Raw genomic sequence first — 16,345 nt, forward strand, 5'->3', positions numbered from 1 at the left:
AAAAAAACAATAGAGCTTCTGATTATAGACAAACTGACACTATTTGTAGACGAACAGATGACATTAAAAGACATAAAAGCACCGTCTTTGGGACCCGGAGCAGCCACTGCGTCTGACCATGCCGCCATCTTGGATCGAAAAAGCATTTTATGCATTATTAATGCATTTTAATTGTGTGGAAGAAGTGCTGAAACCCAACTAAAGATATACTGAAGTATGGTTGATTGACTAAAATGAAACTATTGCAAATATACATCAGATACACTTTAAATATCTTGCATTTAAAGACCGATATTACTCAAAGATCATATAATCCTGATCAGTATTGACATTAAAACACATTTTATGTGCACAAGTAGTACTCCAAATAAAGTTTAGTGATATTTTTTATATCAGTAAATGTATTTTAAATATATAAAATTTTTACTAGGGTTAGGGGTCAACTTTAATTTAAATTTTTTTATAAATAAAAAGAGAACAAGTAGATAGAATAGAAATAGAATAGAGAATGCTAGTGTGAGAGGGTCAAGTATAGATGGAAGAGATGTGTTTTTAACCATTTCATGAAGATGGCTAAAGTCTCAGCTGCTCGAATCGAGTTGGGCATATCATTCCACCAGCAGGGAACAATTGAAAAATAGATATTTAAAAAAAAAAAAATTACGGTTTGTGGTTGTAGAAATAACAGAACAAACGGTCAGGAGAAAGAAGTAGCATCAACACACGTAAATCCATTTATTAACATTAAACTGAGACAAAGAAGAGGACAGAACTGAGGACTTAAAAAGGAAATGGAACAAAGGAGTTAACAAGATGATTAATGCAAAACAGGTGAAAGGAATAAACAACGATGAACTTAACTAGAACAGAAAAACCCAAATAAGGACAAACAGGAACTGAGGAAGAACATACACGTAACAGTTACTCCCCCCTCCTGGAAGGCGCGTCCTGCGCCGTAACAGTTCCACCGGGGAGGGGGGGGGGGCGCCCTGGAGGCTGATGCAGGGCAGGGACACTGGGGAAGCCTGGGGACTCCAGCGGCCATGGCGGATCAGGGGACTCTGGAGGCCATGGCGGATCATGGAGCTTGGACAGCCATGGCGGATCAGGGAACTTGGATGGCCATGGTAAGTCTGGGGGCTCCGGTGGCCATATAATTTTTTCAGGCAAGCTGGACCGGGGAACCATAGTGGCCTTCCCCTCGGCCACTATGGTTGTCCAACCCACGGGTATATTCCCCCCCCAAAAAAAAAAGGTTTTGGGGAAGCTCCTCTCAGGAGGAGCGGGCACTTGAGGGCGCTCTGGAAGAGCGGGCACTAGCGGGCGCTCTGGAGGAACGGGCACTTGGGGGCGCCCTGGCAGCACGGAGCTGGGCGGGACCAGCGGAGACGTAGGAGACGCAGGAGGGCTGGATGGGACCAGTGGAGACGTAGGAGAGCTGGACGGGACCAGCGGAGACGTAGGAGACGCAGGAGGGCTGGACAGGACCAGCGGAGACGAAGGAGAGCTCGACGGGACCAGCGGATTCATAGGAGGCTTCATGCGTGGAGCAGGCACAGGAGGGCACTTGCGAGGAGCAGGCGGACTTGCCATATGCTCTGACGGTGGGCTTGCCATATCCTCTGACGGCGGGCTCGGGTTGGCCGCCAACGGCAGCGTGCTTGAGAGAGTCACGGGTGGCAGACTCGGGAAAGCCGCGGACGGCGGGTTGGTTCCGACTCGGGGCCCGGAACCTTCCCAGACACCTGAAGATCCCTTCTGTCCAACACAATCCGGTGGTCTGGGAGGTCCATGGGGTGGTGGTAACAGGCCCCAAGCCGGAACAAGTGGAGGATGGCCACGTCGTGCAGCTCCGTCACCGCGGCGAGCCTGCAGAATTCCCCGGCGTACTCCACGAAGGGGAGATCGCGCCGGATAAGGGTGAGGAGGTGGGCGGCAAACTCCATCGCCGCTGACTCCAACTTTCAGTTTGGTCTGAATTTCTGTTACGGATTGTGGTTGTAGAAATAAAAGAACAAACGGTGAGGAGACCGAAGTAGCATCACCGCACATAAACAAAGAAAAGGACAGAACTGAGGACTTAAAAAGGAAATGGAACAAAGGAGTTAACAAGATGATTAATGCAAAACAGGTGAAAGGAATAAATGATGATGAACTTAACTAGAACAGGAAAACCCAAATAAGGACAAACAGGAACTGAGGAAGAAAAGACACATTTCAGCATGGATACAACTTTTTTAAGCTCATAATTTGTCATCAAAATGTCATAATTCTTTCATTGAAACAGGACACCTACTATATTTTCTATATAATCTATGTACTATATTAGTAAAAACTTTCTTAAATTTGACTATCCAATCAACAAATGACAGATAATCAGATAATATTTTCGCCACAGTATGAAAAAAAAGTTCTTCTTGCTACTTCACATCTCAGCTTGTCTTACTGACATTTCTTGCTGTATGAAGCACCATCACCTTCAACTCAACCTTGCCAAGACAGAGTTGCTTGTGGTTCCATCAAACCCATCATTTAATCACAATTTCACCATCCATTTAGGCACATCAACCATAACGCCTTCAAAAACAGCCAGAAACCATCAGAAACCATCTTGGATCAGCTGACTTTCTCAGACCACACTGCTAAAACTGCCCAGTCCTGCATATTTGCTTTATTCAACATAAAGAAGATCAGGCCCTTTCTTTCAGAACATGCTTCACAACTCCTTGTTCAAGCTCTTGTTCTGTCCACGCTGGACTATTGCAATGCTCTCTTGGCAGGTCTTCCAGCCAGTTCTAAGTTCTCAGTTCAAAGCTTTACGATTAATCCAGAACGCGGCAGCAAGATACATTTTTAATGAGCCGAAATGAATGCACGTCACACATCTGTTTTTATCAATTTGTATTGGCTACCAATAGCTGCTCGCATAAAATTCAAGGCACTTATGCTTGCCTACAAAACCACCACTGGCTCTGCTCCCTTTTAGCTAAATTCACTACTTCAGACTTATGTGCCCTCTAGAAGCTAGTGTTCTGCAAGTGAACGTTGCTTTATTGTGCCATCCCAAAGAGGCACAAAATCACTTTCACAGACTTTTAATTTAAATGTTCTCTCCTGGTGGAATGACCTGCCCAACTCAAACTGAGTCCTTAGCCATCGTCAAGAATTGGCTAAAAAACACATCTCTTCCATCTTTATTTGACCATCTAATACCAGCACTCTCTATTCTAATTCTATTCTTAAAAAAAAAACTGCTTTACTAACTTTACTAACTGCTTGTTTTCTTTAAAAAAAAACTCTATTCTCTAAAATACTCTATTCTTTTTATATTCTATCTGTTTTCTTTTTATTTATTATATAATTTAAAATAAAAAAAACCTTGCTACATGAACTGCGTTAAGCTAACTGAGACTTGTTATACCACTTGCATATCATTCCTCTTTTGTTGATTTTGCTTCCATTGTCCGCATTTGTAAATCACTTTGGATTAAGGTATCTGCTAAATGACTAAATGTAAATGTAATGTACTTCCGTTTAAATTACAATTTTAATGTCATGTCATAAATAATATATTTAATTTTTCAAGATTTAATAAGTTTAAGATTTAAATGGGTCATACTGTATTTTTTATGTTGTTTATTTTTAAATATTAATTTTTTATTTGAATTAGTAGAAAAAATATAAAAATCTAACAAATACTAACTAAAGACATAAAACAAAACAAAAAGTATTTATTATTAATACATAATTAACAATTATGATATGACTCTTTATCATAATTGCCATGACTTCACTGACATCACAATAGCTTAGAATAATAATAATGTTGTTAAAGAATAATGTTGTGCTTTGATCAGATATAACTGCAATACAAGATTATAAAATGCATTATGTGAATGCTTGGCTAAAGAGATGTGTCTTTAATCTAGATTAGAGTGTGTCTGAACCCCGAACTTTATCAGGAAGGCTATTCCAGAGTTTGGGAGCCAAATGTGAAAGAAGCTGTACCTCAACTCAACTCAACTCAAACTCATGACTGGAACCAAAGTGCTGTACATAGAAAGATAAAAGAAAAAACAAATAATCTAAAAACTAAATGAAAAGTAATAGTAGTTAAAAAAAAATTTAAAATAATAATAATACCAACAAATAACATACGCATCTATAAAGCATTGTCAAAGGCTAGAAAAAACAAATGAGTTTTAAGCGCACTCTGAAAAACACCCAAAGTTGGAGAAGATCTAATATTTATTTATTTGTTTGTTTATTTAACAGGGACAATACACTAAGCATTGTTACACACAGACAACCGATGCCGTGTACATAGGGCATATAGCATAAAGCTAGTTTGCAGCCCTCGTCCCTGGTTAGGCTTTTACATAAAATCAAAACAACCAAATAATAAACATCATCACAATCATCACAAGAAACAAAATGAGTACAAATAAACATATATACAGATAACTGTGTGTGTATATGTTGTACATATTGTCATACCTGAGCCCATATGCAACTTTTTACAAAGTCACAAACATCAAATGTAAATCAACCTGCATTCAGAAATAAAATGTAATCTAAACCAGCATGAGGTATGTACTCAATGTTCACATTGCTGTAAAGATTTGAAAGATTTGATCTGCTCCCGGTGTGTGTTCACGGTGTGTGTGTGCACTTTGGATGGGTTAAATGCAGAGCATGAATTCTGAGTATGTCACTTCACTTTCAAGATTTCAGCCATTGTTTCAGCTTTGTAGAGAAAACTGCGAGTTCTGATTGCAACTATAGACAGAGGAAGGGCATTCCAGAGCCTATAGGAGCTGCCACAGAGAAAGCACGATCACCTCTACATTTTAGGCGAGATCGCGGAACCATTAGGAGTAGTTGGTCATTTGAGCACAGCGATCTGCTGGATTGACAGACACTAATTAAATCAGTAACATAGTCAGGTGATAGACCATGCACAGCCTTGAAAACATACAACAACACTTTGTAATGAATTCTGTATCGTACAGGTAACCAATGCAGTTTGATTAACGCAGGAGTAATATGCTCTCTCTCCTTTGTACCTGTTAAAAGTCTGGCAGCTGAGTTCTGAACAAGCTGCAAACAAGAGAGAGAGAGCTTATTCAAACCCAGATACAACACATTACAATAGTCCAAACGAGATTGCACAAAAACACGAACAACCTTCTCCATATCTTCAAAAGAGAGGATGGACTTCAACTTAGATATTGACCTTGAAGCTATTTTTAACAACAGCATTAATTTGTCGGTCAAATTTAAGCTCAGAGTCAAAGATGACACTAAGGTTTTTTACACAGGACAGTTTCTTCCCAGGAAACTGCCCCAGGCTGTCATAGACATCATTAACATAACCCTTATTACCAAATAAAATCATCTCTGTCTTATCTTCATTCAATTGAAGAAAATTATTTGCCAACCACTTATCTGTCAGACATTCATGCAGAGACTGCAAAGCACTTTTATGGTCCTGTTTCAATGGTAAATAAATTTGTGAATCATCCGCATACAAATGATAATGAATCCCAAATTTTTCAAAAATAAAACTCAGTGGCAACATATACAGAGAAAATAAAATTGGTCCCAGAATAGAGCCCTGAGGAACCCCACAGACAAGAGGAGCAGTAGAAGAAGAGTAATCACCTAAACTGACTGAAAAAGTCCTATTCTTCAAATAAGAGGAGAACTATTTTTGGGCTAAGTCCTGAACACCAACATGATTCTTGAGACGAGCAATAAGTATATCGTGATCAACTGTATCAAATGCTGCAGTAAGATCTAACAGAAGTAAAACAACACAACTCCTAGAGTCAACGCCTCTTAAGATGTCATTGGAGACCCTCAAAAGAGCAGACTCCGTACTGTGGCCAGCTCTAAAACCAGACTGGAATCTATCTAAGATATTATTCCTCTTTAAAAAAAAAAAATTAACTGCTCCAACACAATTTTTTTCCAATACCTTAGATATGAAAGGCAGCTTCGAAATAGGGCGAAAATTACTGGTCACACTTTATATTAAGTGGCCTTAACTACTATGTACTTGCATCAAAAAATAAGTACAATGTACTTATTGTGGTCATATTGTATTGCAAATCACTTTTGCTGCTATTGAGGTGGGATATGGGTAAGGTTAGGGACAGGTTTGGTAGTATGGGTAGGTTTAAGGGAGGGTTAAGGTGTAAGGGATGGGTCAGCAGTGTAATTCTAAATAATTATAAATGTAATTACAGAAATTAATTACAGATGTAATTACATATATATATATATATATATATATATATATATATACATATTAAATATAACTACAATGTAAACACATGTATGTACACAATAAGTGCATTGTGCCAAATGATTAATTTAAATATAAGTACACAGTAGTTAAGGCCACCTAATATAAAGTGGGACCAAGGGATCTAAACCGTTTTTTTTAAGAAGGGGCTGAATAACAGCATGCTTAAAACTAGCCGTAACAACACCAGATGACAGACTACTATTTAAAATAGACAGAATACTTGGACCAATAGTGTCAAAAACCTTCTTAAACAAAGAAGAAGGAATGATATAGCCTGGAGACCTGGTAGGCTTTATATGGGCAATTATATCTTTAAGCTGCTGCAGAGAAGTAGGCAAAAAACTTGTCAACTGATTAATAGGATCGACCGGAATGATCAGATCATTGCTAGCAGATAAAATTTGAGATCTAATTCCAGCGACCTTACCAATAAAACAATTTAAGAATGCTTCACATATATCAGCAGAAGGAATGAGTGATGGGGTGGCAACAGGTTGGAGCACAGCATTTACAGTAGAAAAAAGTACTCTAGAATAATCAAAGTTTCTGGAAATAATGGCAGAAAAAGCTCATTTGACAGCCCTTTGATATTCATTCAGACAGTTCTTCAAAATCTCACAAGAGACCTGTCATTTATCTTTAAGACATTTAAATTCAGCCCTCTTGCACATATTTTCTTGACCTGGTAAGGACTCTAGCCGCTGCAATTTGGACTACCTGTAGCTTGTTTGTTGAAGATGCAGGACAACCAGCTAGCAGTGCATTACAATTTTTGCAGCATAATTTCAATTAATCAATTTTTTGGTCTGCATAGAGTATAAATGAACCTCTTTTATTTAAAAGCAAATTTATTTCTTCACTCTTCCTCTCTATCTTGCTATCAGCGGCCAAAGCCAACGGTGAATTCCTCAACAAGCAACACCGCCACTTGGTCGAGTTGGCGGCTAAGGGAAGCCTGCCACTTCATCCAGTCAGAATGGAGCACGTGGAGCCAACAGCTTCCTACGTCACAGAGGTCCCGTGCCTCAAGCAAAATGGACAGAAGCCCAAGAGCATTAAACCCAACGTGGCCCATCCCGCAATGGCCTACAGCTCCAATACCATCGCAAACCCCGGCATGCTGAGGAGCTGGGAGGCTGCAGAGACTGCGGGCCGACACAAGACCTACGGCCCTAGGAAGATGTGCACGATGGTGCAGCTTAATAAGCTACACACTGCCCGCAGCCATCATTACCTACCCACGCAACCCTACTTTGTAACCAACAGTAAGACAGAGGTGACTGTGTAAGAGGCTGAATATGTTTTGAGGCAAGAGAGCCAAAAGTGATTATCGTCATGAGAGGACTCTCCACACTCTGCCCCTAGTGAACAGGAGGCACAACAGGGGTGAGCTTGTTAAGTCAGCTGGCAGTCAGGCCAGGGATACTTGGAAATGTTCACCACTATTTATATCCACTGTAACAATGATGTGTTTGTATTCCGTCAATGAAAAGGTAAAAGGAAACAGATGTAAAGAATTGGCACACGAAAAGTTTCAGATCAATAGCAATAAGATCTAATAAACGTGTACAAAAGAGACAGCTATGGAGAGATGAGACATTACAGAAATGAAACATACTTCATTATCGATCCCAGATATTAAAGGGCTGGCGTGGAGTATGAAACAGTGGGTGATGCTCTTATCTGAAATAATATACAGAATTTTTGTTGGATGCGACATTGATTTGATGATGACAGCGTAAAAGACACTGGGTCTGAGGCTGTGCCTTTCGTTTTGTCATTATAAAGCACCACGGTCAAGCAACTAAACAACTGATATGAGTTAAAATATGGAGTATTAGCAGCGGTGGTCACATGTACTGAATATTTAATGCGAAGGTAGCATTGCCATGCCATGAGCAACACTGTTAAAGAACATGGAAGCTTGGGCACAACTTGTGTCTTTGGAAATACGTGTTTGGTCTCTTTTTGCGTACATTCGGCATTACTTTTTTACGTGTACTCTCAAACGCATACGAGCATGTTGAAATATTTGTCAAAATGTCATCAGTAGGTGTATCTGCTGCCACATGTACTGTAAGGTTTTTTGCATTTTTACAAATGTGTTGTGCGGAAGGTACATTTTATTTATTTATTGATTTACCCCCGAAAACAGCTGCGACTTATGATGAAAAAAGACCATAAAGTAGGCTATATTTACACCATTGCCAGTATATGTATGCAAATTATACAGTACATTGTGCAAAGAAGTAGCTGGTTGAAGTTGTGTTTTGCATTATTTATTTAAATATATTTCTTTATTTTCTGTATTTGAGAGAAAATATTTCTGTTGCAACATCATTATCTAATGGAGTGGTAGTTCTGGAGATAAAGATGTACTTTAAACTGGAATAAAGCTTTTTCTTTCCTCATTCTCTTCATCTTTATTTTTCTCCTTCCATTGCTGTCTTTGATGCTAACAGGATGTTGCATTGTGAGGTTTTCGTAAACAGGTCGATGAACTTTGTTGTATCCAATTGAGTTAATTCAGCAATGCGTAAACCTGGAAATATCAACCCAAAGAACTTGACCCGCTCCTGCCCTTCCATCTGATTGCAGAGGAACCAGATCATGTGGAATAACTCTAGTCTAGGACAGATCCTGTCAGCCTCACTGCCTGTTAAAATGTCTATCTATTCCACGCTTATTTTGTTGTATGTAGTGTGCATTAGCAGTAAGCAGTTCCATAACTGCTTGTTCGTGCATCATGAAATATAATAGCACCTTTGCAGATTTATTCATGTTGGTTTTATGTTTTCATTCTTCTCCATCATGCATTAAAGCTGAAATAAAGAGAAGCATGTGAATAAATGAAGTATAGAGTATAACTATACACTGAAAAGCATTTAAACATCCCATAACACACTCTCTCTTGCCAAATTCTGAGGTCCATCAAAGGCCGTTGTGGTGTTTTGTTATAGGCAGGGAACAGGCAGGCAAGTCTTTCATCTGCTGCAATTCTGAGGAAGTCCCAGATGAGGAGCAGGGAAGGAAAGGGCTCTGATTGATTTGATTCAGGTACTTTGAGCAAGAATAAGTCAGCTAATCCAATACTCAGCTGCACGCATTCACCTCTGAACAGGTGCCTGGAAACAGCCAGCGATTGAATGAGCCCGTTTCTGTGGGGGCCTTGTTGAGCTGCCAGAAATCTAAGTTCTGCTTGGCGAATTAAGATTGCGGGTGCGAGTGACCTAGTTAACCGAATCAGCACCGGCCTGCTCGGCATACAGGCACAAAGTATTAAGAGAGCGGGTGGTCGATTGCATTTGTTTGCTGGGGTCTCAGGCTGAGCCTTGCATATGTCCATGGCTTTAACTGGAAAGAAAAATATATTATTCTACAGAAAACATACTGTATATGCTTATCTGGCTCTATGTGTAGGATGTACAGTATTGTTATGTATTCCAGGTTACCCCATCACATGAATTACACATTACACAAAACCAGTGACTAGTGCATATATATATATATATATCTTTTTTATTATTTACAATTTTATCAAATTATATCTACAAAGTAAAAAAGTGCTATATTTACCTGTATTCATTTAGTAAAGTGACTTATAATGAGGAATGTTAAAACATAAAAAAAGAGACAAATATATGTGCTGCAATACAAAACTGGGTCACACTTTATTTTAAGCTTCAATTTCTGCTATTAACAAACCATTAACTATGACTTTTGCCTTAATCAACTTAATTGCTGCTTATTAATATTTAGTAAAGTAGTTGTTAAGTTTAGGTATTGGGTAGGATTAGGGATGTAGAATATGGTTATACAGAATATGTGCTTTATAAGTGCTAATAAACAGCCAATATGTTAATAATAGGCATGCTAATAAGCAACTAGTAAATAGTGAGAATTGGTATACCCTATACTAATGTGTTACCCAAAACTGTTCAGAGCCAGAACGGAGATGAAAGTGAGAAACAGTGAAACAACCGTGAGAGGAGAGTATTATCTTTATGTTTTCATATTTTAGAGTGAGTTTAGATAACAGGGTAATATAAATATATGGATGGAATTTAATCAGTTGCATTCGTTATCAATAAATGATTAATTTATAAATCAATCAATGCATGAATATTAGTCTGGGTCAAGTTAGTTCGTTTCACATATACACATAAAAACCAAAAACCACAGCATATTCATAAATAGCACTCACTGGTTTGCGTTTTTATACTCCAGTCAGAAATCTCCAAATTATGCGCACAACCTAATTTCAATTAAGTGAGAAATGAGGTTGAGAAATGGTATTGACTGTGATTAATGGACTGAGCCTGAGATAAGTCTGATTGTTATGAGGTTATGATTAATTTGAACCTATATTGGATACTGAGAAACTAATCAGATTCAAGGGCTTATCTTTTTCTTTTCATATTTCAGTATTGCTACTTGTTCTTATCTATGAGTGTAATATGCAATTCATTTTGTTTACAGTGCTTTTACATTAGGATATGTCACCACATGGCAGATAAGCTGACTTTAAAACAGTAATGTAAGTACTATTTTTGTGCAGTGTCTTTGTATACCTATGACATTTATTAAAGATACACTAAACTGATATAATTGGTGACGGTTCATTTAATTGTACTTTGATTTATTCCTAGTTTACTTAAGATCGCCTACTGTTAGAGGTTTTCGATTTTCTTTGTTTGCACAGGTACATTAATGCCAAGTTTGCATGTATCATGCAGCGTGGACAAATGAGGATGTTTACATGACAGCTTTTGCTTGTACTGACTAATGCTAAACAAAAAGTTAAGTTAATTTCATTCATATTATATGTTACATATCATATCATGCTCTGCAAAACTGTTTTTTCATAAAGTATGCAAAGCAGTACATACAAATTTGATGTTCATTTGAGAAATTTTTAGGGCTATCCCTTGAAAAGGAATACATGTTTACTATGTAATCTATATGACTTGATGTTACATCTGAGTGACTGACACTGATGTTGCTCCTTTCACAGGGTTGCATCTGAATTAAAATGCAGTTTTGCTTCACCTACGCACCCGTCTATACATTAAAGCTTGATTTATGTATTTCTTTGTTTCATGTGTAAACAAACTGATAAATAGACCGATAGACAGATGTATGGAAGCCATTCCATTCCAACACAGGCACTCCTCATTCTGCCTTATGAAGAAATGATTGTCAGGTTGCTTCCATCCTTAAAATTTCAAAGACAGTGGTTCATAAGAACAAGGTCAAACATTGGGGACAACAAAGATCCCTTACGAAAAAGAAGTTTATTCAAGTGTGCTATTAGTATACTTTTAAACTAAAAAAACTTTTAGTTTACTTTTTATGTACTTCACAGAAATGGGCGTTATGTACTTAATATACTTAAAATGACATTTATGTATACTTGACTTACATTTAGAAAAAGTCTAAATATATTTGAGCTATACTTGTGCTCCTACAATCCGTGTTTTCATTGTTATACAGTAGGGAGTGCTAGTACACATCTTCTGTACAGAATTTCCAAAAAACACAAGTGAAGAAGAAACCGAAACAACAGATACTTCCACATGTAATCTAACACGATCATCTGACATAAAACATCATTGAAACTGTGTAACGTTATAGAATAAAATGTCAACTAATGAAGAGGTAATAATGTCTGTCAAGCTATGGGTTGTTGATCGACTCCATCTACATTTTGATTATCATTCTGAATCCAATTCACAGATTTTTTTTTCAGCTTTTTGTTCAAAATGTTGTTTATTTCTTTTTTCTTTTCTTTTTTTAATTATGGAACTTACCCACATTCAGTGTTTAAAAAAATAATGCATGAAGCTAGAATAAAATGTGTTTGTTTACAAGCAGATACCCTGTTCTTTCTTTTGATGTTTTGTATGTTCAGATATTCATATAACAAAATATATACAAATTGATACCTAAAAAGGGACATAGTAGTATACTTAAAGCATGATGCAAAGTTCACTTAAATAAAACTTATGAGTATACTTACAGTATAAAACTAAACTGGTAGTTTATTGAGAATATACTTCAAAGTGTACTAAAAATGCTACTACAAGTATTTAATTAGTAAACTATCAGTATACCTATAAGTTCACTTTTAGAATAATTACAGTACAAGCTAAAAACATTGATGTAAACTAGTTGTGTACTCCAAGTTTACTAGGGTTATACTTAAAGTAAACTTAAAAGTATAATTTTATGTACTAGAAAGTGGGCCAATTTAGTCTCAAGGAGTATTGAAATAGTACACTTACAAGTATACTACTAGTGCACTGATATTTGTATACTTACTACATAAATTATACTTAAAAATATACTTGAACTTTACTTAAGTATACTTAATAAAATAAACTTGAAATATACTACTTTTTGATAAGGGATACAGACTGGCAGAGGGTGAAAAGGACTCTTCGCTGACCAGGATGACTGCCAACTCATTCAAATGTCACTCGACCACCTATTGGATGACATCAAGTGACCTACAAAAAAATGGCAAATGGTAGCTGGGGTGAAGTGCACAGCGAGGATGGTTCAAAACAGTCTCCTAGGGACAGGGACAAGTTTGAAAAAAAGCCCTTCATTGATGAGAAGCAAAGAAGAGCCAGGCTGAGCTTTGCAAAAGACCATAAGGATTGGACCGTAGAAGACTGGAGTAAGGTCATCTTCTCTGATGAGTCCAATTTTCAACTTTGTCCAACACCTGGTCATCTAATGGTTAGATGGAGACCTGGAGAGGCCCACAAGTCCCAAGTGTCTTGCACCCACTGTGAAATTTGGTAGAGGATCAGTGATGATTTGGGCACATTTGTCTTTGTGAAGGGTGCATGAAACAAGTCACGTATCAAGTCAAGGTTATCCTAGAAGAAAACTTTCTTCCTTCTGTTCGGACAGTAGTGTTCCCCAACTCTGAGGTTTAGATTTTCCAGCAGGACAATTCTCCATGCCACACAGCTAGGTCAATCAAGGTGTGAATGAGGACCACCAGATCAAGACCCTGTCATGGCCAGACCAATCTCCAGACCTAACCCCATTGAAAACCTCTGTGACCACAAGGAAGATGGATAGTCACATGTGATCAAACAAAGCCAAGCTGCTTTCATTTTTGCACCAGGAGTGCCATAAAGTCTCCAAAAAGCAATGTGAAAGATTGATGGCGAGCATACCAAGACACATGAAAGCCGTGATTGAAAATCAGGGTTATTTCAAAAGTTAAACATTGGCATTGCGTTGTTTAAAAATTAAAGTGAACTTGTTTTCTTTGCATTATTTGAGGTCTGAAGACACTGCATCTTTTTTGCTATTTTGACCATTTGACATTGTATGCAAATAAATGCTCTAAATGACATTTATTTGGGATTTGGGAGAAGTGTTATCAGTCATTTATAGAATAAAACAAAAATATTCATTTTACTCAAAAACATATCTATAAATATTAAAACCAGAGAAATAATTTAGCAGTTTTTTCCAGAGCTATAGATAGACAGACAGACAAATTAAACCCACTGACATTCACTGTACAAACAAACAAAAACAGAAAATATATATGGAAAATATTTTCTTCAGACCTATCCCTTTAAAAGGTCTTGTCAATGACACATGTGCTACCAAATAAGCGATAGTGCTATTGGTTTTTCCAAGCATTAATTACATGCTTTATCTTGTTGACCATGGTGCTATCCTCATGAGAGCATGCTGAAACATCAACCGAAGAGACCAGAATATCTCTGGCTTAATTACAGCAGTACCTATTCATTCATACTGGTTAAACCAGAACACAATGGAGTGCACAAAACAATCACTGATGCAATCTGTCATGTCGGACATAGATCTCTTATGGGTATTTCTGCAGAGGCTGTGTGTACTGCTGCGGATTATTCCATACATTCAAGCCTGAGTGAGTTATTCTGCTCATCCATGGTTCATGGAGATGTACACACCAGTCCGCTGCTTGGTCTAAGGGCATGATTACTGAAAGCCCTATGAACACATTGAGTCTGCTGATCTAGCGCCTGTCACATGGTGAGTCACTGCAATGAGATTCAATTTCTCAACCCTCATCCACAACTGACATGAATATTTATGTATGAGGTAGATTTTTATCTCCCACTGTTTTCCCCCAGAGTGTTCGCTCCTGTAACACTAACTTTCTGTCTGAGACAAATGACTGATCCTGGGACTGGTTATGTGGAACATAAAACCTTCAGAGCACTGCTTCTCTTTATCTGTGAGAGAATAAACCAGTGCAGGACACACAAGAGACTCCTCACCAAGCAATGCCCACCAATAAGATGAGCTCAGATCCTGAGCATTTCCATCACGCCTTTGGCCTCAGTGTGTGTCTATGGCTGCTAGACTGAATGACCTCTGAGAGGCAGTTCACATAGGACACATTGGAGAATCCAGTCAGATCTGTGAACAAATAATTAAGAATGTGTGTGAACAAGGTCATCAGGAAGATTAAAGTTAAAAGAATGATTCGTTCATGAAACAGACATGGAACATGTAAACTTTAAGTTGTATCATTAATCCATTCACCGGATCACAAAACGTTCTGAACTAATAATTAATGAATTGAACTGAATGAATCTGAGCACCATTATTTTAATTTGCAATAATCAATATTTTTGATCAAATAAATGCAGCTTTGATGAGCATAAGTGGCTTCTTTAAAAGAAATTAAAGATCTTTCCGATCCCAAACTTTTGAAAGGTAGTGTAAATACAGCTGTAATGTTGGCATTGTTAATTTTTTTATAAAATAGCGTTTTCTGTAAATGTGAACACCCTTTTTCACTTGAATAATGTATCAAATAAACCAAACTAAAATTCATTTACAAATTATACTGCAGTTTTATGAGCTGAATCATGGCTGCAACAAACCAAACTAGGCCACGTGAAATTTCAATAAACAGCAATATATCCTGCAACATATGGCTTTGAACATCTTGGAGCATTTACTCCATGCCAGGATGTCAGAGACCACTGATTACACAAAATACCCATTCAATTCAGAAGAATTCACAGAAATGACTCAGAATTCCCATCGCTAGTTTTTAAGATATTCTTTTAAAAACGAAAAATAAAATCCAGAGACCCCAGCGTTCTCTTCCGTATCGCCTCACTCTGTCTACCAGGGCTTTTTTTGGAAAGCTTCCAGTGCGGACAGCTCCTTTCACCATATTTCTAAAGAAGCATGGAGATTCAGATTGATACATAAACCATGACGGGTCGTAAGGCTGGTCATCACAGGAGGGACTCCAGCTGTAAAAAATATTCATAGCGGTCCTTTAGTCTACCTCAGTAATTAAGACCTGAGTGGCAGTTTAGGAAATTCTAATAATACCTTTTTGTTACTGCCGGGTTTTCTTTAGCTTCATTTGTGCTCCTGAATAATGTTATGATGAAATTATGACAGGTGAGCGCTCGGCGGAAATGAAGCTCACACAGGCCATTTTAATGCCTTTAGATCCAACAATTAGGTTTACATAAAGCCCGTTCTCATTTTATACCCATAATGAATGTTCAGAGGAAGAGGAATATTCTCATCAGTGATAATTTATGAGTTTTGCACAGCATATCCAGAAAGAAAAGCTGGGTCACGTAAGACGCCACAAGCGCCTTTTAATAAGCCCCCGCTCGGCGCCCTGGAATATTTCCTCCTCGCAATCAGGAGTCATTTACTGCTTATACCGCAGGTTTAATGTGAAGTCGGCAGTCTGCCGGTGGTCATTTTGACAAATTTCGGAAAAACTGCAAGAACTAGACCCCCAAAGTCTTGATGAAACCCTGCCGTTGCCATGGCAACAGAACTTGAGCCGCCTGCTTACAAATCTCTTTGTACGTTTCCACGGCAACAACTGTAGATAGGTGGAGAGGGGGTGGCGGTACGGAGGAGTGAGTGAGTGGGAGGGAGTGCTGGGTGCATTGTTTATGCTCTGGAATTCACTAGACCCCAAACAATACTCAGCAGTTTCAACTTAAGAACGATCATCCGAAAACAAAG

At 38.1% G+C, this 16,345-nt stretch overlaps 1 protein-coding gene across 1 annotated transcript in view; it reads left to right on the plus strand.

Moving 5' to 3' along the window:
* Positions 1–9,138, plus strand: part of LOC306857725 (protein shisa-9A-like) — a 37,951-nt gene extending 28,813 nt beyond the window's left edge. The window contains exon 4 of the mRNA XM_079397837.1: positions 7,198–9,138. Coding sequence (XP_079253963.1) covers positions 7,198–7,601 — 404 coding nt within the window. The 3' untranslated portion in view covers positions 7,602–9,138. The remainder of the gene's footprint in view (positions 1–7,197) is intronic.
* Positions 9,139–16,345: the final 7,207 nt, after the last annotated feature.

The sequence above is a fragment of the Barbus barbus genome (assembly GCF_936440315.1).
Source record: "Barbus barbus genome assembly, chromosome: 38".
Taxonomy (NCBI): domain Eukaryota; kingdom Metazoa; phylum Chordata; class Actinopteri; order Cypriniformes; family Cyprinidae; genus Barbus; species Barbus barbus.